General features: G+C 38.5%; 1 protein-coding gene across 40 annotated transcripts in view; it reads right to left on the minus strand.

Moving 5' to 3' along the window:
* Positions 1-23,581, minus strand: part of LOC144283320 (uncharacterized) — a 297,695-nt gene that overhangs the window by 129,443 nt on the left and 144,671 nt on the right. For 21 of the 40 annotated variants that reach the window (XR_013351831.1, XR_013351836.1, XM_077847227.1 and 18 more), the window contains 2 exons: positions 11,887-12,068; positions 8,785-8,943 (listed from right to left, as the gene is read on the minus strand). The exons of 4 other annotated variants lie outside the window; for them this stretch is intronic. Coding sequence is in view for 20 of the 36 variants with exons in the window: in XM_077847227.1 (XP_077703353.1) it covers positions 8,785-8,943; positions 11,887-11,900 (173 nt within the window). In the remaining 16 variants the exon portion in view is untranslated. Of the gene's footprint in view, positions 1-8,784; positions 8,944-11,886; positions 12,069-16,816; positions 16,874-23,581 lie in introns of all 40 variants that reach the window. 15 more of the 40 variants (XR_013351832.1, XR_013351829.1, XR_013351833.1 and 12 more) reach the window with 2 other exon arrangements.

The raw sequence follows: 23,581 nt of genomic DNA on the forward strand, positions 1-23,581 counted from the left end.
AGGCTCCCAGCTCTCAACCAGAGCAGCACAGACGTGAGTGAAGCTGCCTGGAGCCCTGCGGACTAGCCCAGATGTCACCTGAATACCATCAGCGGCCTGATCCACGTGGAGAACCACTTCCCCCTAACCGAGTGTGCCATGGCCCTGATCAGCAATCAGGACATAAAATGCCATTTTGAGTCAAAATAATAATAATAAAGGGAAGAACAATACTTCATTTTTAAGTTTTTGGTTTTTTCTCCTATTCTTTTTTTTTTAATATTTTATTTATTTATTCATGAGAGACAGAGAGAGAGAGAGAGAGAGAGGCAGAGACACAGGCAGAGGGAGAAGCAGGCTCCATGCAGGGAACCCAACATGGGACTCAATCCCGGGTCTCCAGGATTAGGCCCTGAGCTGAAGGCAGGCGCTAAACCACAGAGCCACCCGGGCTACCCTTTTCCCCCTATTCTTAAGTACCCTATTAAATAAGTGACAATTTGTGGCTTTCTAGAACCAGAGTTCTGGACCTAAGTTAATTTTTTACCTTATCTAAAGTCACCTGATTTAATATGTCCCTTAAATTTGTACAAGGGAGGGAGTCAGACATTAAAGGTCTCATAGTGTATGACTCTTTATATGAAATATCCGGAATAGGTAAATCCAAAGAAACAGAATGCAAATGGCTGGTTACCAGGAGCTCAGGGGAGGAAAGGATGGGGAGCCACTGCTTAGTATAGGCTCTAGAGTTTTATGTTGGAGGATGACAATATTTTGTACCTACACAGAGATGGTGGTGGCACAACAATGTAAATGTACTAAGTACACAAAATTGTTCACCTTAAAATAGTTAATTTTACGTTAAATGAATTTCATCTCAATAAAATTTTTAAAAAGCGTATGGGGTGTGGTGGTGGTGGTGGACGGATCACCACAGGGAGAGCTCCGGCTTCAGCTTGGTTCAGATTCCCATTTAGAGATGGAGGATATTTGATTTCTGGTCTCCCTCAACCGTTTCAAGAGATACTCACTACCTTTTGGGTAACATCATGTTGGGCCTGACAACATCAATGCCACAATCAGAGAAATAGCTGAACTTTCAGAATAAAGCAAGTAGCATCATCCCTTCTAACCCTCGGTCTGCATGTTCTGGAACCTCTGACACTGCCATGCTTTCGCAGGGGAGGGGCGGCCAATGGATGTGTTGATGTCCTTGTCTGCCTTCAAGTTTCACTTTTTTATGCTCTTACAGCCAGCCTTTCTGTGGGCTCCCAGGCCATTTCGCCAAAGCAGTTGAGGGTACCACCTTACAGCCCCCCTCCTGCGGTAACCTGCCACGGTGTCTCTCCGAGGACATGCTGCGTTTACGGGGTATACATTTCAAAGATTGGCTAATTGCTCCACAGGCTGCAAAAAGTGCACTCTCAAATCATAAAAGGGAAACGCTCCGGCTTTTCCCAGGCCACAAAGCATGACCAAGTTGATTAGGACTCATAATTCACACTCCCGATACCTGAGCTTGATCCTCCGCAAAACAGCTGCCCTATAAAAGCTGAGACAGAGCATGTATATCACACTGCTCAGGCTGCCGCAGTCACAGCTCTGCTTCCACAATAAACGGCCTCTGCTATGGCTGGGCCAGGCCTGCCCTGGAAATGAAACAATAAGAGTGGAAAAACGCCTTTATTTATTGAGTTCACCTACCCTTAACATCAAATCAACACCCAGCCTCCACAGCTCACAGAACCAAAGAGCTTAAGACGGAAAAGATCACAGTGGGCAAGGGATCCTTTCCCCCCAGGAGCCAGCACTGGACTTTACACCACAGGACACCCATCAGTGTCCCGAGCTCCAGTATCTGGAGTGACGGAGCAATCGGTGCTCCACGGTGATGGTGACACTCCCCCACGTGAGGGCTGATCGTGCTCAGAAGGACCATGAGAGTTCCTGTGTCTTGAAACAGGAAACTAATAAGTGGAATGTAAGGGAAAGCAACCATCATGATAAAAGTTACACAAAGAAACTTTTTTATGGCCATTCATGTCAAAATGAGAGATGCAGTGTGAAAGAACATGTTTCCTAATGGGAGAAAAGTCACATTTGATGGCAAAACCAGGTGGTTGAATGCTGTTCTGGAGAAGATAAAGCCCATGCTGGATCCTATGTGCTGTGACAGGTCTTTCTCTTTCTGACAAGAGGCTCTAAATTGATGCTACATCTTGCAGGGTTGGGTGCACATGCTTCGGAATCACCCCTGAAGTGGCTTTGAATCATAGCCCCGCCTCCTCATTCATTCAGTCATCCAACAAATAATTCCAAGTAGCCATTCTATGCTTGAATTTAACAGAGTGGGCAAAATAGGGTCCTCCTCTTGAGCTCATCACCATGGAGTTATTGAGCAAGAAACCTGGCATTATAAAAAGCTGAGCAGTGCTGGATCACAAAAGGGAAAATGAAATGAGGGGACAGGTCGGAATTCCTAGACTAAGTGGCATTTAAACTGAGGCCTGGCGGCCAAGTAAATTGACAAATTGAAATACTATGTGCATGTATAAGGGGATTAGAAAGAGTATATTTAAAGACCCAGAATATAGAGAACACTGGGGGAATCAGAGAAAAAAAGAAATGGACCTAGAGAGGTAGCATTATGAGAAGGAGTCTTTATAGGAAGAAGGCAAAGGGAAGAGACTTAAAAATTTTATATAGCAGGGATGCCTGGGTGGCTCAGCGGTTGGGCACCTCCCTTCAGCTCAGGTTGTGATCCCGGGATCTGGGATCGAGTCCTGCATTGGGATTCCCGTGGGGAGCCTGCTTCTCCCTCTGCCTGTGTCTCTGCCTCTCTCTCCCAGTCTGTGTCTCTCATGAATAAATAAATAAATCCTTTTAAAAATTTTATATAGCAAAGTGACAAAGGAACAAAATTCTAGGAAAATGTTACCAATCAGGTAACTTTGGACCAGACTCAATCCCTCTGAGACTCAGGGGGTTTTTTAATATATATTTTATTTATTTATTCATGAGAAACACACAGAGAGAGAGAGGGGCAGAGACACAGACAGAGGGAGAAGCAGGCTCCATGCAGGGAGCCTGACGTGGGACTCGATCCTGGGTCTCCAGGATCAGGCCCTGGGCCAAAGGCAGCGCTAAACTTCTGGGCCACCGGGCTGCCCTGAGACTCAGTTTTTAATTGGATAACACTACTTAACTTGCTATACAACTTAAATAATACAATGTATACAATATGCTTAGTGCCTAAAACCTAGTAACTAATTACTCAGCAGTAATCACAACAAAATATTCATCAGCTCAAATTTGATATAACTTTTGACCTTCCTTTCCTATACAGGTTGCAATGTTTTATGAAACGTTTCCTACAAATACAGGCACAAACTAGTTGATTCATTATTTCAGCAAGTGGGAGTCTGAGAAGTTCATTTGTTCAATCAATTAATCAACGTACATTTACTGAGCATCTTTTCTGTGCCTGCCACTGAGGCTGCAATGAGGAAAGTACTGACCGAGTGGTGATTTGGTTAGAAGAAATACTTGTTCAAGTCAAATATTGAGCAAATCACTGTGGTTTAGTGTGGTTTGGGGTTTGTGGCAGAGACTACCAGTTGCCACCGAGTATCCATTCCATCCTTTTCCTTTATAAAAAAAATTCTTATTTTTAGTGCTGACACTGTTCTGTTTAATGATCTGGGTATTGTTTACATAGATGGACTCAGTTTGAGAACACTCATCATGGTGTATACTTATATATAACCAACAATGAAAGTTAAAATTTAAAAACCTTCAATTTGTGTCTGGGCGTATTTTTGCCTGGCTAAAAAATATTGTTTCTAGGACTCCCTTGCAGCTAAGGGATGTAACATGACTGAGTTCTGCCCAATGATGTATAAACACAGATGCTGAGTGGTACTGCCAGTAAGTCTTTTAAAAAGGAATATGGCATGGTCTTTCCCAGTTCTCTCCTTGATCTTGCCCTAGAAACACACATGATGTGTAGGCTGTCTTGGATCATGAGAACAAGAGCCACATCCTAAGGATATTTGAGAGGTTAGCTGGAAGCTCTGTCCCTGCCTAACAGCTTGTCATGAACCACTCTTTACCTCTAGATTTAGCTTACATGAGAAAAAGGGAAGGGAGAAATGATCTTGTTTAAAACACTGTTGTGTTGGATTTTTCTATTAATTCAGCTGAAGTTAATTTTAACTAATACAACGTTCAAGGTGGAATTCTGTTCAGTCCTTGCTTTCATATCAGGAACACCCAAATGATATAACAAATAACAAGTTGCCAAAAAAAAAAAAAAGCAATAATAATAGCAAAACATTGAACCTTAGAGGTCTGGCTTCACTTTTTACTGCTGAATTGCAACCCCACATTCTTGTATGTGATACGGAGATTTAAAATCTACTATGTTTTCTCTGTTAGAGTTCTTTTCTGGCAACAACTCAGTCTAAATCTGGTTAACTTAAACAAAAAGGGAATTTATTGGAATGTTGTCAAAGATCTCCCACAGTAAATTGATAGGCTAGTGTCCAGGCTTAGAAATAAGGCAAAAATCAGAACGAAAACTCAGAATGGGATCAAGGCAACAAGAACATTCTATCATCTCATCATAGTGCCACACCTGGAATGAAGGATTTCAGCCATTTCTTCTTGGTGGGAGTCACTCAACACAACATGCCAAGTTGTGGGAGAAAGTCTGATTGACTAAGTGTAGATCACAAGCCCTTTGGCTTCTTTGAAACAGTGAAAGAAAAAGTCTGGAGGAAAGAGAATGCACCAACCTCCAGGGGCCTCTAGTTCTCTATTAGGAGGGCAATGGACATTGATTTATAGTCCCATTGAGAATGTACAAAACAGAGGCTAGTTAGGTCCCTCAAATTAATGGATGCTGGACAGTCATAAATCAACAAACGTCCACCCTTTCTACCTCACAAGGTTGTTGAGACTGGAATAAATTAGGGACAAATGCTCTGAAAAGTGAAACCCACTACACAAATACTCCATGCTATCTTGTTAAAATAGTTGTTATTAATATCAGAACTTATGAAAAGATAACTTTAAAAGCATAGTCATTTGAAATTTTGCAGATTTCCTTCCTTTACTGAAGAAATTATTTCATTAGTATTGGGCACTAAATTAGTAGAATATCTCAAATTAATAAGAGAGAAAGTGTGTAGATAATATTAACATTAGTAAGTAAAAAATAAGTCTCCGTTTTACATAGGTTTGGAAGGTCACATCTCATATTAGATGGGTTTAAAATAAGAGCATGGATAATGGGTAAATGCACATATATAGACAGGATTCATCATCTAGAATGGGATTCTTAGCTGTGGTCTGGGTGCATGAACAGCTTCAGAGGCTTATGAAACCCTGAAATTGCATATAAACATTTAGTTTGTTACATATAAAAGTATAGGATATGGGAATACCTTTTATCATTTGTTAAAAGGTACATGACCACCCCCCAAAAAACAATAAGAATCTTTTTTTTTAAAGATGTTATTTATTTATTCATAGAGAGAGAGAAAGAGAGAGAGAAGCAGAGACACAGGCAGAGGGAAAAGCAGGCTCCCTGTGGGGAGCCTGATATGGGACTTGATCTTAGGATCATGACCTGAGCCAAAGATAGATGCTCAACCACTGAGCCACACAGGTGGCTTGAGCAAGAATCATTATTTTTAATGCTATGTGTTATCCCAATCTATGGAATCAGAAATATCTAGGTTCAAATTCTGGATACCCATCCACTGTGTCAAGAATTCATAAACCACTTCCCATTCTTTGGGAACTTAGGGTTGCACCCAAGAGATAAGAGTAGGTATATTAATTAAAATATCTTGAGCTACAAATAACAGAAAAATCAAATGGAGGTTCACTTACATGATACGGAAATAATTCACAGAACAGAAGCCCAGAGATAAAGCAGGTTGCAAAGATGGCATGATACCATCCATGGCTTTAGCTGCATTCCTCTATGGGCCTCTTGGTTTGGCTTCCCCTATGTGCAAACTTCTTCAGGCTACCATTAACTGTGATTGCAGAAGGGCTGTGCATGCTCCAAACTGAGTGGACACAGTAATACCCATACAAGTAGGTATCATTCCTAGCCCACCTTCCTCCTCAGAGTACTCTGCACAATTAAGTAGTCAATAAACATCTCCTAGATGACAGTGACCAGACAAGTGAATGAAATATTTAAATAATAACACAGGACACGATGATTAAATGAGCACTTTAGACACTGTAAACAATAGATCAAAGAAAGAAATTATAAATTGAAAAACCTACCCAAATTCAAAAAGTTGCTAACGAATACCCTGCTTCAAACAGATAGAGGAGGACAGAAATAGCATTCCAGACACACAGTTGGCACTTTGTTTAAAGAGAGTGAATTCATAAATGAAAAAAAAAGATACTTGATTTCAGGGGAACTTTCCATCCATTCCAAGTGGTTTCATATTTTAAGTTGCAACACCATGAAGTTATTAGGACACTGGAAGTTTCCATGGAACCTTGCATCCTACAGAATCTCAAGTTACTTCATGCAATAATGAACATGAGCACCTTAAAATAGTAGGATTAATATATATGATGAGACTGAGGTTTATATTTTTTACACAATAAAAACTCATTATATTTTTGATTCTCCACTATTTTTGTATCTCCTTTACACATTCGTTAAAAACTTTCCATATGTCAGGGATCTGTGCTAGGTACTTTCAGATGATTTTTTTTTTTACCTTTCATAATAAAGTTAGTATTATTATCTTGACTTGTACAATGTACAGAAATGGAAAACGCAGTGAGGGTAAGTGCCCTGGCTAAAATAGCCAGCTAATACAGGTCAGAGCAGGAATTACAGGTCTGAGTGAGTTAGTTTTAAGTGTTTACATTCTGTCTAAAAGCCAAGCTACTTTTAAATATACTAAACATAACAATTTAAGGTGAAACAAATGATACAGTGACTAAAAATTACTTCAGGCTAATTAATTATGCAGGTAGGTCCACTTGCTATTCTTATTATCTTTCTTGTAGTCAGATTCTGGATAATATACAAATGCAAAAGCAATATAATTAGTTTCTTCGAGACTACTGAAACTTTAGACCTTCCCCTCTTAATTGAAACAATGTGGTATACCAGGAAGCACTTATGGTGCCAGGAGGAACTCAAGTCCAAACTTGGATTTTGAACAAATCATATAATTTTTTTTGAGTCAGTGTTTTCATATCTGTAAAACAGAGGTTTTAATCACCACTGTTGAGAATTGTTGTGCAATAAAGTGAGATGGGACTAAAGTGTGTTTTATGGACACGTAGATGCATAGAATGATTTCCCCTGCCTTTACTCAACTAGACCTATCTTTCCAATATTCCAAGTTCTAGAGAAAACAAATATGAAAGCTGATCTTGCCGGGCTTATGACTACTAGTTAATCCTATTGAAGATCCAGGTTACTAATTTAGATACTGCTCTGATGGGATATTCTGGAAATGACAGAAGTAACAATATTGTAGCGGTGGTTCATTTTACAAAACACCTACTGAGGCTTGTCCCTTAGCCTGTGTTTTGGGCTTCCAAGTTTTTAACTACTAAGTGGGAGTCATTTTTGTTTCCAATGAGTAAAAACTGAATTCCAATGGACTCAAAAGATACAGGAAATTTTAAGTCCATTGGACTTAAAAGATAATCAGAAGTCCAGAAATAAGGCACTTGATCATGGCGTTGACCTGCCTTTGGATGAAGCTGAACCCATAGAAGTGGAAGAAGAGTATTCACATGCCTGGAGAAGTTCTAAGGTTCATATTCAAACTTCACACCTTCCAGAAGAAGAAATTAGTCTTTCAGTAGCTGAATGAGAATAATAAGCTAGATTATTTCCCAGATGCCATTACAAATCCTCATCTTTCATCTAACTGGCTTTAATTGAGTCATGTATGCTCAACTGGGATCCAAATCCTGTGCATGATAATCCCCAGAGCTTTGGTCTGTATTATCTACACCAATCAGTCTGCAAAGTAGAGGGAATTACTCTGAATGGCTTAGACCAATCAGAACTTCCCCATGGAGCCTGGGTGGGTTTAACTTCTCCAATGGTAAATGGACAAATTGAGAGATGTACAGATCTGAGTATCATTAAGAAAGGGGAAAAGGAAAATACTGAATATACAACACAAATATTCCACTTCAGTAGTGAGTTCCTAGAGTAGATATACGGATATAGATCTAGATACAGACATGGGTGTGCTTATAGATATGCACATACGTAAAATATTTTATCTAATTACAAAAATGTATGCAAGGTTAAGGTTGGTAACTACAAAAAAAAATCAATGAATTGGCCTATAATCCTATCATTTAGACATAAATATGCTTATTATTTTGGTGTATATACTATACAGTTATTTTTTACATACAATCTTAGTGCATGTAGCACATATTTTTTTAAATTGAAATCACATCATCCATTTCATCTCCATCCTGCTTTTCTCATTTATCAATATATGATGAGCATTTTCATACGCCTGGAATGTAGATCCTTGGTATAGATCCTTATTTTTATTGTTACTCTAAAGCTAAGGTTCAATAGCTATGCAATAGTTAATACTATGGATATATTATACTCTGTTTAAGCACTGCCTTATTGTTATACTTTTAATCATTTATTTCTCCCTTTTAAAACTATTCTTCAATTAACACTGTTTATTAACTGAACTCTCACCTACAGTTTGAAATTCTCAAATCAGATTAACTGAAGCTAAAATTATGAGTTAGCCACTTAGTACCTACCTGACCATGTGTGAGCTGTTTACTTTTGTGACCTCACTGTCCTGAAACAGTAGCAGTACTTTCAACATAGACTTGTGGTGGTGTTTAAATGAGGCAATATATGTAATGAGTTTGAAACACAGAAGGAACTCCATAGTTACCATCATCAACATCATCAACCTATACAAGAAGAAATAGATTGCCTTTTAAGCCAATCTCATTTTTACGAGGTTGCTAGAAGAACAGACTTATATAACTCAGCTTCCTCGAACCAGGTTTGTCTTTTTTTGTTTAAGCTGATCTTCATGTGAATAAATAACTGTGTAACTTACAAAGTGTCATATTTGCAAAGTCAAACTATTGACAATGTCACCCTCTAAAGATTACCTGCCTTTTAAAACATTATAGACCTATTTGTAGAAAAATAATGGTGAGATTATTGGATTTTTTATTATAGCGATAGAAAGCAGTATTATTTCTGAAATTCGACATTCACTGGCCTCAAGAACTAAAAGGGACACCCAGAAATTGACAAGTTCTGTGCCCATCTTTTATATATGGAGGCAACAGAACAAAGGTACCTGATGGTAGACAAGCCAAGTGGGTCTGAGTCCTGAGGAGTGTTTCTTAGTGGTTTCTACAAAGGATGAAGATCATACACTGAAAGGATTCAATAGCCTGAAAATTCCAAATAAGTAGAAAAACATTCAAAATTCTTGCTCAGAGTCATTCTAAAAGGAAAATCATGTCCCTAGGGTTTCTAAGTCTTGCCATTGTTGATCTTGGGAGCCAGGTATGAAATTGTCCTATACATTGTGGAATGTTCAGCAGCATCCCTGGCCACTAAATTTAGCAACTCTTCCCCATTTGAGAAAGTCAAAATTGTTCCAGATAGAGCCAAATTTCTGCTGGGAGATAAAGTTAACCCTGGTTGAAAACCACTAACCTAGGCTGAAATAAATACACACTGGTGAATCTCTTCCTCATTTCCCCTCTATTGGAAGATACTATAAAGTAGTGGCAATGTTGTAAGAAATGTTGTCTACCAAGGGCACCTGGATTGCACAGTTAGTTAAGCCCCTAACTCATAGTTTTGGCTCAGGTGGTGATCTCAGGGTTATGAGACTAAGCCCCACATCAGGCTCCATGCTCAGCACAGAGTCTGCTTGAGTTTGTCTCCCGCTCTCCCTCTGCCCCTTCCCCACCACACTCGAGCTCTCTCTCTCTGTCAAATAAATAAATAAATCTTTAAAAAAAAAGGTAAAGAAATATTGTCTACCCATCTCACCCTGGCTAAGTGAATTAGAGAAGGAAGCCATCTAAATCAAGACAGATATTTCTACTCATTAAATCATTGGAAATTTCCTGATAGGAAGCCAATACTGCCAATAAGATGTCCTCCATTCTGACGCCAGTCCACTTCAAAGAACTCTTCATTCTCTATATCCCTTCACATATAAGATCTACTACACCTTACCCATCCTATTTAACATAAACTCCACTGAACGAATGCTCTAAGCCCAAGGCCAGGGGAGGAAATGAAATCAGGAGAGACACCAAGTGGGTAAGAGGGACTTTATAACCAAGCAGATGGGCAGTACAGATGAGAGAGTCCAAAAGGGCAAAAATGTTTCTCTCTTTTTTTTTTTTTTAATTTTTTTATTTATTCATGATAGTCACAGAGAGAGAGAGAGAGAGAAAGAGGCAGAGGGAAAAGCAGGCTCCATGCACCGGGAGCCCGATGTGGGACTTGATCCCAGGTCTCCAGGATCGTGCCCTGGGCCAAAGGCAGGCGCTAAACCGCTGCGCCACCCAGGGATCCCCCAAAAATGTTTCTCTCTTGACAAAGAAGGGTGGTATCATGGATTGAATTATGCTCCCACCAAATTCCATATATTTAAATCTGGATAGCTCCCATACCTCAAAATGTGACCTTATATGGTAATGAGGTCATTGCAGGTGTAATCAACTAAGATGAGGTCATCCTAGAGTAGTGCAGCCTCTAATCCAGTAGAACAAGTATGCTTATAAGAAGGGAAATTTGAAGATTGACATGTAGCAGGGAGAGAAGCATTATGTGAAGATTGGAGCGATGCTTCCACAAGCCATGGAATCCCCAGGATCTGGGAGGCAGACCTGTAGCTAATCCTTCCCTAGCACCTTAGAGAGCAGGGGCCTGCTGACACCTGCTCTTAGACTTCTGGCCTCCAGAACTGTGAGACAATAAAATCCTTCATTTTGGCCACTTGGTTTGTGGTCATTTTTAGTGGCAGCTGTAGAAAACTAATACAGGTGCACAACTAGTGAAAAAGCTCTACCAGGTGATGATTTGGGAGGAAGCTGAATAGATCAGAGGAGCCAATCCCAAGTCCCTGTAAGCTATGATTTGATGGAATTGAAATACATAACTCAAATTGAAAATAAATAAATATGTATTTTCACCTTCTTCTGAAATCACTGTCTCATGGAGAGTAAAATTTGTTAACCGATGTTAGCACTCCTCCTTTCTAAGTGTTGATGTCTAGCAGTTGCTATAACTTCATGCCTAAATACTCTGGGTTCTAGCATTCTGTGTCTCCTACAGAGACCAACCAATTCAAGTTAAAGTTCCAAAAAGGCTGCATCTAGGAGAGATAGCAATTAAGTTTAGTAATAAAATGAGCCAGAAGTTACAGAAAAGATAGACTTTCTTTTATTTTTTTTCCCTTCTTATCATCAGCTCCTCCAGAGGTGCTCTTATCTCAGTCTACAGAGTGCTTTCACATACACAGACTCATCTGTTTCTCCCAACAACACAGAGCAGCAAAAGGGAGGCTGTTCCCTTATACAGGTGGGGGATCTGAGGCCCATGGAGATTACATGAGTTTCCAAAGGGAACTGACACAGCAAGTTGAAATAGGTCTAGTATCCTTCTCCCTACATCATAACCTTTTTTTATCAAGAGAGAAATATTACAGCACACAAAGATAAAAAGTTGGACTTTGCCCATTCTCTTTAAGAGAGGGATATTTGATTCATGCTTACATGCTCCAAGGACCTCAGCCAGACTTGGGGTGTGGTCCAGATTTAAGATCTTGATTCCTGCCATGGCCTTTTGGCTTCTTGACCCTTCTATTAACTTACCAAGCTTGAGTCATAATTCTGGATGGTCCTGCAGGGAATCTTTGACTCAGGAGAGGCTCATAAAAGTTCTTCTGGGAAATCAGACACTAATGCCAGAGTTTCGCACAATTGAGGTATCTTTACAGAATCCCAGATCAATACCACCAAAATGTTCCTTCTCTGCTGCCTCTTGACCAAAGGCCCTAGAACAAAAAGATATGTGGGTTTTTTTTAATTGAGGTACAGTAGTTCTCATATCCCCACTTGTCTTTGCCAAACAGGGTCAGGAATCAGCCCAGAATGTGGGGTTATGGTATGTTTTCTTAGACTCATAAAATGTTAGTACTGGAAGTGATCTAAGAGATACTCTGGTTTAACACTGCCTCACTGTGAACACTGAGACCCTCAGACAAGAACCAAACTGGCCAGTGCCATAAGAGGAGTTGATAGCAGGGGTGATATTAAAATCTAGGGCTCCTAACTCCTAAGTCAATGTTCTTTCCAACATAATGACTATATCCATGACCCAATTATTTCCAATATGTAATTACTGACTTTCTATTTCCATGCCATGGATCAAAGAAGTAACCAATGTTGAGGTGTGATTCATCAAGCATGGTAAAAGCTTCACACTGACCTCAGGTCCCACTCCATGTTGTCTGCAGTGGTATCTGCTTCTTCAATGTTAATTATTAAGTTATCAATGATTTTATTTGACAAGATTTTATTTACAAACTATACCTCTCTGAGCCCCTTATTATCAATGACTGATCTTGCTCATCCTCATTATTTCTGAAAATATAAAGGTCAGAGTACAGTAGGAGGAGACATCTGGAGAATTAGGAAATATAATTTGGTAGAAACAATTATGCTATAAATGAGATTTGGAACTTAAGGAAAGGGGTAACTCACTATTCTAGGAAGGGAAGTCTGGGGATAGGGAGAAGGTTCACAACAGAGGTGCCATTGTGATGTTGAGCCCAAAAGACTGGGAAGGAGTTTGTAAGCTGTAGAGGCCAAAGGGTATTCCAGACAGAGGAAACAGCAAAAGCAAGGTATAATAATGGTGGGTCACCTGGGATGGGGTTCGTAAAGTCCACAGAGGGGAGCAGGGGAGGCACTTGGCTAAAAAGCTGGGATAGAGCCAGGAACTCAGGAGCCTTGAAGGCCATGATAATAAAGCAAATGAGTGGGCTTTGCACAGAGGATGCTAGAGAGCTTGTTTGAATAGGGTTATGACAAGTTGTATGTGTGTTTTGAAGAGATCAGAGATCACTATGACACTACTAAAGAAATGGCTCACAGGTCAAGAGTAGAGGCAGGAAGACCATTTCAAACATTTCAATACTCCTAACAATCAATGATAAAGTCTCAACTGCAAAAGTGGGCTTGGAGAAAAATCTGAGTTTAGGAGACATCAGAAGACAAGGCTAAGTGGTTCACTGAATGTTGGTTATGATAGGAGAGCAACCCTGAAAGTGTCTGGAGATGCTAATCAGGAGACTGGTCACATGGTCATGAAACAGTACCCACCAAGAGAAACTTCTTAACTCTTTAGATTCCGTGGGTTTTTAAGAATCTGACAGCAACTCTGAAGCCTCTACCCAGAAAAAGAGACAAATAAGAGGCAATTTTTCATGAAATTTCTTTTTTTCCCCAAAGAATTATTTATTCATGAGAGACACAGAGAGAGAGGCAGAGATACAGGCAGAGGGAGAAGCAGGCCCCACGCAGGGAACCCGATGTGGGACTCAATCCTGGGACCCCGGGATCATGACCTGAGCTGAAGGCAGATGCTCAACCACTGAGCCACCCAGGCATCCCAATTTTTCATGAAATTTCAAATGCTTTCTGAGCTCCCTGGAGCCTATAAAATGAGTAGGACTCCAGATTATGAACCCTTGTTTTATAAAAGGAATTTAAATGCAAAAGCACCTGTGAAGTCTGTGTTGTCCATTATTAGTGTCCTAGAATTAACCTGTCAGCTTTTGATGCTGCTGGTTGGAAAGATATCTGTGTTCTAATGTAACAAGTGGGTTAAGGTTGAAAACACTTGCCACATGGTGGTCATGGGATAGGGAGTGTGGTCAATGAGTAGAAATAAAAGGGGGGGATCAGAAAGATTATCATTAGCATCCCCTAGATTTTTCTCAAATAGCACAGAATCACGGTCCTGAATGAATCAACTATATCCTTTATTTTCACCATCCTTCCACCTCTGAGGCTTTATTTAGCACACACAGTAACCCTCTGATGTTAGCAGGGAAGACCAGTAGATCCGTGTCACAAGATGTGAAGCGATCAGAGTTCAGAAAGATGGTGTGGCTTTCTCTCCCAAGGTCACCTATATGAAGTGGCAGAGAGACAAACTCTATTGCTTCCTCTCCAGGGCTGTTTAATTTAAAGACAAGTTGGCCTGAGACAATAAGAACAGAGATCTGCTTCTGCTCTGGATTCTGGTCAAGGTTTTCCATCTCACACTGATGATGCCATTCAGAGTATTGGTATCTGGGACTCTGAATTCAGGAGGCAGTTGGGAGGCCTTGGGTTGGAGCCATTAAGTACATTGTCTTCAGCTTTAGATAGACTTGGGCTCAAATGCCAACTATGCCACTTGTGAGGTTGTGAGGTTGACCAGTCTATGTAATCTTATTGGCCTTAAGGTTCCCCACTTAAAAATAGACATATTAATATGTGTATCCAAATTTGCCAGGCTCCAATGAGACATGATAAGAGAAAATGCCCTCTCTAAATGCTGGCTCCTCTTCTGAAAGCTTCGGCAGGCATGGTAATTTCTCTGAGATCATAAATCCTAACTGCAGGCTCCTGACACCAATCCCCTTTTCTCCGATCATTCACTGGGGGCAACCAGCCTGCCAGAATGGTCCACTGGCTGACCTACCTGAAACACACAACTCTCTTGTCTCCATCACCAGAACAATATGTTCCAAGAATATCTGACACCTTAATACTTGAAGGGTGAGTCTTCACAGACTTAATGAAGATCTATTTTTAAATATACATGCTCAGAAATAGAGAACAGTAAGATGGTGAATGTAGAACATTCCTGATGAGGAGAGTTGTTATAGAGTCTGTGGCATGAAACATTCCAGCTACGTTTACTGTTTTTATAATAGCTTAAACCTATTCACATACTTCGATAGTCACTTAGAACATTTGAAGGCCAAACCCCTATAAGAAATTAAAACTTATGACGCATCATGTATTATTTCAAGAAAAAAACAATAAGAATGCTGAGAACTATTTTTTTTTCATTTAAGTAGTTCATGACAATATGAATGAATCTTATCACAATAAAGGGGAATGTTTTTCCCACAACAGTCACTGCAGAAAAAAAGGGGGAAACTCAAAATCCATAATATTGAATATATGATGCCCAGCACTTGTTAACTGTGTGACTTTAGGCAAACCAGTCAACCTCTCTGAGCTTTTGATTCCTTATCTCTCAAATGGGGATACAACGCTGGCTCATCACCCTTATAACCATCTTAAAAAGATTATAAACACCCATATTCAGAATATTATCGCCTTCCTGAGCTTACTTCTTCCATCCCACTGCTTTTAATCACAGTGCTCAGGATTCAGTGTGCCAAGGACATAAATCCACGTAGGGCTGCCTTCCATTCTGAAGTCTGCTGTTCTTCATTGTTTACATTAAACAGTGGGATATATTTCCGTTCCTCAGGCTGTATATATGGTGACAAAACATGAGCTTTGTAATCAGCTGAGGCCTGACTGGAATCCTGACTTGACCAGCTATGTTATTGTGGCCTTGCTTGCCTCAACTGTGAAGTAATATTAGTACCAATATCCCTTCCTCAGGCTGATTTTTTATTTTATTTTTTTTAATAATTGGAGCCCAATGCAGGGCTTGAGCTCATGACCCTGAGATCAATACCTGAGCTTAGATTAAGAGTCAGATGCTTAACCAACTGAGCCACCTAGACATCCCACACAGGGTTGATTTTTAAGAGCTTTGTTGAAATATAATTTACTGACCATACGTTAAATTCACTTTAAGTGTAAAACTAAGTGAATTTTAGTATATCTACAAAGCTCTACAGCCTAATTTTAAAACACTTTTGCTATCCCCACAAGAAACACAATGACCATTAAGTCATTCCCCATCACCATTTCCCTAGGAAACCACTAATTTATGTTCAATCTTTATAGACTTGTCTATTCTTGCTATTTCATGTAAATGGATCATATAATATGTGGTCTTTTGTGACTAGCTTCTTTCACTTAGCATGGTGATTTTAAGGTTCATCTCTGTTGTAGTATATGCCATAATTTCATTCTCCCTTATTGCTGAATAATATTCTATAGTATGAAGATACTATATTTTATCCATCTGTTCATCAGATGATGGACATTTGGATAATTTACAATTTTTATTTATTATGAATAATGGTCCTAAGAACCTATATTTGTATGAACAGATGTTTTCATTTCTCTTGGGTATTTATCTGAAATTAGAATTTCTGGGAATTGGAAATATAAAATAAATCTATGTTTTTAACATTTCTTTTTCCTAAAGAAATTGCACTATCTATATTTCTACAACCAAGGTATAGTGGAATTTCTACACATTCTAATCAGCATTTATTCTTGTCCTTTTGGTCCTGGTGTGTATGAAGTGGTATCTCATTTTAGTTTCATTTGTGTTTCCCTACTAATAATGTTGAATATATTTTCATGAATTTATTGTCTATTTGCATATCTTTGTTTGAGAAATGTCTGTTCATATCCTTTGACAATTTTTAAATTGAGGTGTTTTTTTTTATCATTGAGTTTTAGGAGTTCTTTGTATATTCTGGTTATAAGCTCCTCATCAGATGTATAATTTACAAGTATTTTCTCCCATTACGCTATAGACTGCCTTTTCTTTTCTTCTCTGATAGTGTTATTTGTAATACAAAAGTTTTACATTTAGAAGATGTCCAATTCTCAATCTTCTCTTCTTGCTTGAATTTTGGTGTTATAACTAAAAAAAAAAAAAAAAAAAAAAAAAAAAAAAAAAAAATTTGCATAACCTAAATTCACAAGGATTTACTCTGAGGTTTTCTTCTAAGACTTTTATAGTTTGAGCTCTTACATTTAGAACTATGATCCATTTTTTTAAAGATTTTTATTTATTTATTCATGAGAGACACAGAGAGAGAGAGTCAGAGACATAGGCAGAGGGAAAAGCAAACTCCATGCAGGAAGCCCAATGTGGGACTCAGTCCAGGGACTCTGGGATCACGCCCTGAGCCAAAGGCAGATGCTGAACTGCTGAGCCACCCAGGTGTCCCTAGATCTATGATCCATTTTGAGTTCATTTTTGTGCATGGTGTGAGAAAGGTAGCCAACTCTACTTTTGTCAACGTGGGTATCCAGATGTCCCAACACCATTTGCTAAAGACTATTCTCTACATTGCATTGCCTTGGTATTCTCATCAAAAACCAACTGACCACAAATATAATATTATTTTTGGAGTCTCAATTCTCTTCCATTCATTTATGTGTCTTTGCTTATGTCAGAACCACACAGTCATAATCGTGTAATCAAGTTCTGTAGTCAGTTTCAAAAATGGGAAACATCCTCTATTTTGTCCTTTTTGGGGATTGTTTTCTATTATCGTATGAATTTTAGAATCAGTGTGTCAATTTCTTTCAAAAAAGCCAGCTAGGAAAAAAAAAAAAAGCCAGCTAGAATTTTAATAGGGAATTCTTGGAATCTGTAGTTAAATTCTGAAAGTACTGCCATATTAGTAATATTATAGTTTCTGGTTTAGAAGGAATGTATCTCAACATAGTAAAGCCATATATGAAAAACTGACAGCAATTATACTCAATGGGGAAAAACTAAGAGCTTTTCCCCCAAGGTTAGGAATAGGGCAAGGATGTGCACTCTCACCACTGTTATTCAACATAGTACTACAAGTCCTAGCCACAGCAATCAGACAACAGAAAGAAATAAAACACATTCAAACTAGCAAGTAAGAAGTAAACTTTCATTATTTGCTGATGATATGATACTATATGTAGAAAACACTAAAGACTCCACCAAAAGACTGCTAGAACTGATAAATTCAGTAAAGTTGAAGGATACAAAGACCAATGTGCAGAAACCTGTTCCATTTCTATACACCAACAATGAAGCAGCAGAAAGAGAAAATAAGAAAACAACGTTGGGCCAAAAATAATAAGATACCTATGAATAAATATAGCCAAAGAGATGAAAGTCCTGGATGCTGAAATCTATAAAACACTGATGAAAGCAATTAAAAATGACACAAAGAAATGGAAAGACATTCCATGCTCATGTACTGGAAGAATACTGTTAAAATGTCTATATTATCCAAAGCAATCTACACATTTAATGCAATCCCCATCAAAATACCAAGAGCATTTTTCACAGAACTAAAACAAACAGTCCTAAAATGTATATGGAATTACAAAGATCCCAAATAGCCAAAACAGTTTTGGAAAATAAAACCAAAGCTGGAGTTATCACAATTCCAGACTTTAAGTTGTATTACATAGTTGCACCATTTGCTTTGACATGGATGGAACTGGAGGGTATTGTGCTAAGTAAAAGTAAGTCAATCAGAGAAGGACAATCATCATATGGTTTCACTCTTACAGGGAATATAAAAAAATAGTGAAACAGATTATAGGGGAAAGGAGAGAAAATGAGTGAGAAAAATTAGAGAGGGTGCCAACATGAGAGACTCCTAACTCTGGGAAACGAACCAGAGGTGGTTGAAGGGGAGGTGGGAGGGAGGATGGGGTGACTGGGTGATGGGCACTGAGGGGGGCACTGGCCGGGATGAGCACTGGGTGTTATACTACATGTTGGCAAAAAATTTAATAAATAAATAAATATTTTAAAAAAAACAAAGCTGCTGTAACCAAAATAGTTTGGTACTGGTACAAAAATAGACACATAGATCAATAGAACAAAACAGAAAACCCAGAAATAAACCTACAATTATATGCTCAATTAATCTTTGGCAAGCAAGAAAGAATATCTAATGCGAAAACAACTGTCTCTTCAACAAATTGTGTTGGGAAAACTGGTCAGCTACATGAAAAAGAATGAAACTGGACCGCTTTCTCACACCATACAAAAGATAATGTCAAAATGGATTGAAGACCTAACTGTGAGACCTGAAACCATAAATATCCTAGAAGAGAGCACAGGCAGTAATGTCTCTGACATCAGCCATAATAACATTTTTCTATATATGTCTCCTGAGGCAAGGGAAATATAAGTAAAAATGAACTATTGGGACTACATCAAAATAAAAAACTCCTTCACAGTGAAGGAAACAATCAACAAAACTAAAAGGCAATCTATAGAATGAGAGAAGATATTTGCAAATGACATATCCAGTAAAGGTTAGTATCCAAAGTATATAAAGAACTTATACAACTCAACACCAAAAACCCCAAATAATACAATTGAAGACAAATACCATATGATTTCACTCATATGTGGAATTTAAGAAACAAAACAAATGGACATATGGGAGGGGAAGAGAGAAAGTCAAATCAAGAAACAGACGTAACTATAGAGAACAAAGTGAGGGCTACTGCAGGGGAGGTAGGCAGGTGGATGGGTGAAATAGGTAATGGGAATTAAGGAGGGCACTTGCTAGGATGAGCACAGGGTGTTGTATGTAAGTGATGAATCACTAAATTTTACACCCGAAACTAATATTACAGTATGTTAACTAACTGGAATTTAAATACAAATTTGGAGAAAGAAAAAATGGGCAGAAATTACAAACATGTCATCTCCAAAGAGGACATACAAATGCCAACAGACACATGGCTAGATACTCAACATTACTCATCATCAGAGAAATAGATATCAAAACTAGCGGATCCCTGGGTGGCTCAGCGGTTTGGTGCCTGCCTTTGGCCCAGGGCGTGATCCTGGAGTCCCAGGATCGAGTCCCGCGTCGGGCTCCCAGCATGGAGCCTGCTTCTCCCTCTGCTTGTTCCTCTGCCTCTCTCTCTCTCTCTGTCTATCATGAATGAATAAATTTAAAAAAAATCTTTAAAAACTACAATGAGATAACACCTCACACCTGTCAAAATGGCTAAAATCAAAAACACAAGAAACAAATGTTGGCGAGAATGTGGAGAAAAAAGAATCTTCGTACACTGATAGTAAGGATTCAAACTGGTGCAGCCACTGCAGAAAACTATATGGAGTTTCCTCAAAAAGTGAAAAATAGGGGCAGCCCCGGTGGCTCAGTGGTTTAGCGCCACCTTCAGCCCAGGGCGTGATCCTGGAGACCCAGGATAGAGTCCCACGTAGGGCTCTCTGCATGGAGCCTGTCTCGCCCTCTGCCTGTGTGTGTGTGTGTGTGTGTGTGTGTGTGTGTGTGTGTGTCTCCCACCCCATCTCTCATGAATAAATAAATAAAATCTTTTTTTTTTAAGTTAAAAATAAGACTACCCCACAACTCAGCACTACTGGGTATTTACCCAAAGAATACAAAAACACTAATTTGAAGGGATAAGTCATGCACCTCTGTTTATAGCAGTGTTATTTGCATTAGCCAAATTATGGAAGCAGCCCAAGCATCCATATGAATGGATCTCCAGATGAATGGAGAAAGAAGATAAAGAAGATGTGGTATATATATATATATATATATATATATATATATATATATGCAATGGAATATTATTCAGTTATTAATCAATATCAATATTGATTAATATCAATATTAATCAATATCAATATTATATGGCTGAATATTATTCAGCCATAAAAAAGAATGAAATCTTCCATTTGCAATGATGTAGATAGAGCTAGAGAGTATAATGCTAAGTTAAGTAAGTCAGAGAAGACAAATACCATATAATTGTACTCATAAGTGGAATTTAAAAACAAAACAAACAAGTAAAGGGGGAGAAAAAGAGACAGACAGATAGACCAAGTTCTCTTACCTATAGAGAACAAACTGATGGTCACCAGAGGGGACATGAGTGGGAAATGGGGGAAATGGGTGAAGGGGATTAAGTACTGTACTTGTTTCGATGAGCACCAGCTGATGTATGAAAGTGTCAAATCACTATATTGTACACTTGAAACTAACACTGTATAAATTATACTAGAATTCAAATTAAATTAAGTTAAAATTTTATATTTTGTTTAAAAAAATAAAGGTTGTTACATTCTCCAGTGCATAAACATAGGTGTGTCTCTCGCTTTAAAAAAATATATATATTTATTTATTTTAAAGAGAGGGGAGTGGACAGGGAGAGGGAGAGAAAGAATCTCAAGCAGGGTCCCTATTGAGCACAGAGGCAACACGAGGTTCCATCTCACAACCTTGAGATCATGACTTGAGTGGAAATCAAGAGTTGGACACTTAACCGACTGAGCCACCCAGGCATCCCTCTCCATTTATTTAGATCTGTAAAGTAGGACTCAAGATTCACTATGTTCCCTATGAATATCCAATTGTTTCAGCACTACTGAAAGTTCTTCCATTTCCCACTGAATCACCCTGGCATCTTTGCCATGAGTTTACTAACTGTGTATGAATCTATGTCAGGAGCCTCACAGGCCCAGAATTATGGCAGCTTGTAGTAAATCCTGAAATCAGGTAGTGTACATAGTCCAACTTTATTTTCCTTCTCTAAAGTTTTCTTGGCTATTCTAAGTCCTTTAGAGATGTATGTACATTTTAGAATCATCTTGTCAATATTTTTTTAAAAATGTGTGAGATTTTTATTGTAATGCATTGAATTTAGATCGATTTTGAGATAACTAATTGGTCATATATGCTACAAACCCTTGGTCTCACCTCTCTTTTATTGGGAGCTATAAGTTCACAAGAAAAAATATGTTTTACATCATCCTTTTGTGCTGTAAGTTTATTTGGGGAGTTCCCACAGACAGTCTTTAGATTGTCTGCTTATGTTGATGACAGAGTGACTGTATTTCAGGGTGAAATATCAAAGTTACTTGCTCATGCATCTAAGCCAATAGATCTATCAATAATAAAGCTGACAGTTTACTCTCTGTCTACCCCTCAAAAGTCAAATGAAAAATAGTCATTAATTACTGCTGTCTTCAATTAGACACATCTTGCAGAGCCAATAAAGGAAGCTGAACTACAATTCTTTTTGATAAAGTGTAAAAATTATTATATGGGCTAACAGAATGAAAGCAGTACTGAAATTTTTCATTTGACATTTTGATCACATTCATAAGGATATTTCTTATGAGAAATACATAGAATGTTGATGGACCAACAATTACTGAGCCATAAACCTCTCCTTTAATCCCCAATTCAGTTTCTAAGGTATTATTATTCCCATTAAACAGAGAGGGGAAACATTAGAGGTTAAGTAACCAGAGGCCTGAATTCCCATAGTTTATAAAAGCACTCAGAAAAGATATATCAAATGTTCATGCAAAGTCCTTACAACCCTCAAATGGTTTCACATGCAGTATTTTATACAACCCTCAGAATAATTTTGTAAAGAAGTCAGGCAGTTATCCCCAGTTTACAGATGGCAGAACTGAGGTTCAAAGAGCTTGTATGACTGGTTCATGGTCACGAGCCCCACCAAAAGATGGTAATGGGTCCTGTTACTCACAGTAAGTCAATCTACTACTATATTATGCTTCTAATTCACAACAGTGGACTATTTCTAGGCATTGTTATTACTTTTGACACAAGGTCCCTGAGCACCTACCTCATTTTTAAGCCTAGAGAGAATAGAAATAAGTGTTTCTCCCATAGCTCAAAGGAAAGAATAACCCCAGTATTGATCTACTGCAAAGTAATGGAAGTTGTAGGATTGGATAGACGGAAATCTATACCAAGTCATCTGGCTGTTTTGGTGCTAGTAACTAGTAGAAAATACTCTTATTTGAGTAAGCATTTCATTTCAGTCACTGTAAAATAACTGGCTGTATTTTAACTTTCTCTCTAACTCATTGTCTATAAATTTTTTCTTACTACTTAGATGATTCCTTCTAAGTAGAATCAAGAGTGGTTCTAGTTATAAATCAAAGATGTCAACTTATGATATAAAATGAAGAGACTGATCTAGTCTGATTGATTCTCTTGTCAACTAATTCTTACTTAACAATCTGAGCCCTTTAAATGGCCCCAGTTACTCACAAAAACAAAATAAAAAACAAAAGCTATTATTCCAGGTAAAGTATATAACAAGAGCATAAATGAAGACATTGTCAGTAGTAGTGAAGTGCCATGGTACCTAATATATGCCAAGTGTTCAATGAATAATTGTGAAATAATTAAATGTCTATATTCAGTGAGCATTCATCTAATAAAATTAGTAGGACATTATAGGAGATGAGGTGAGGTGAGGTGAGGAAAGAGAATGAATCAAAGATGACTCCCATATTTCTACTCTGGAAATCACTGAGATAGGAAATCCAGGAATATGCAAAGATTATAGGGAGGAGATGATCAATTTTCCTTAAATTAATCAATCTAAAAGTGTATGGGGCATATGCGTGGCTTATCCGGTGCAGTGTCTGATTCTTGGTTTCTGTTCAGGTCGTGATCTCAGGGTCATGGGACTGAGGCCTATGTCAGGCACCATACTCAGCGGGGAGTCTGCTTAAAGATTCTCCCCCTTTGTACCTCCCCCAACTCGTGAGTGTGTTCTCTCTCCTCTTTCTCTCTTAAGATAAATAGATCTT

Source organism: Canis aureus, chromosome 14, assembly GCF_053574225.1.
Source record: "Canis aureus isolate CA01 chromosome 14, VMU_Caureus_v.1.0, whole genome shotgun sequence".
Classification (NCBI taxonomy): domain Eukaryota; kingdom Metazoa; phylum Chordata; class Mammalia; order Carnivora; family Canidae; genus Canis; species Canis aureus.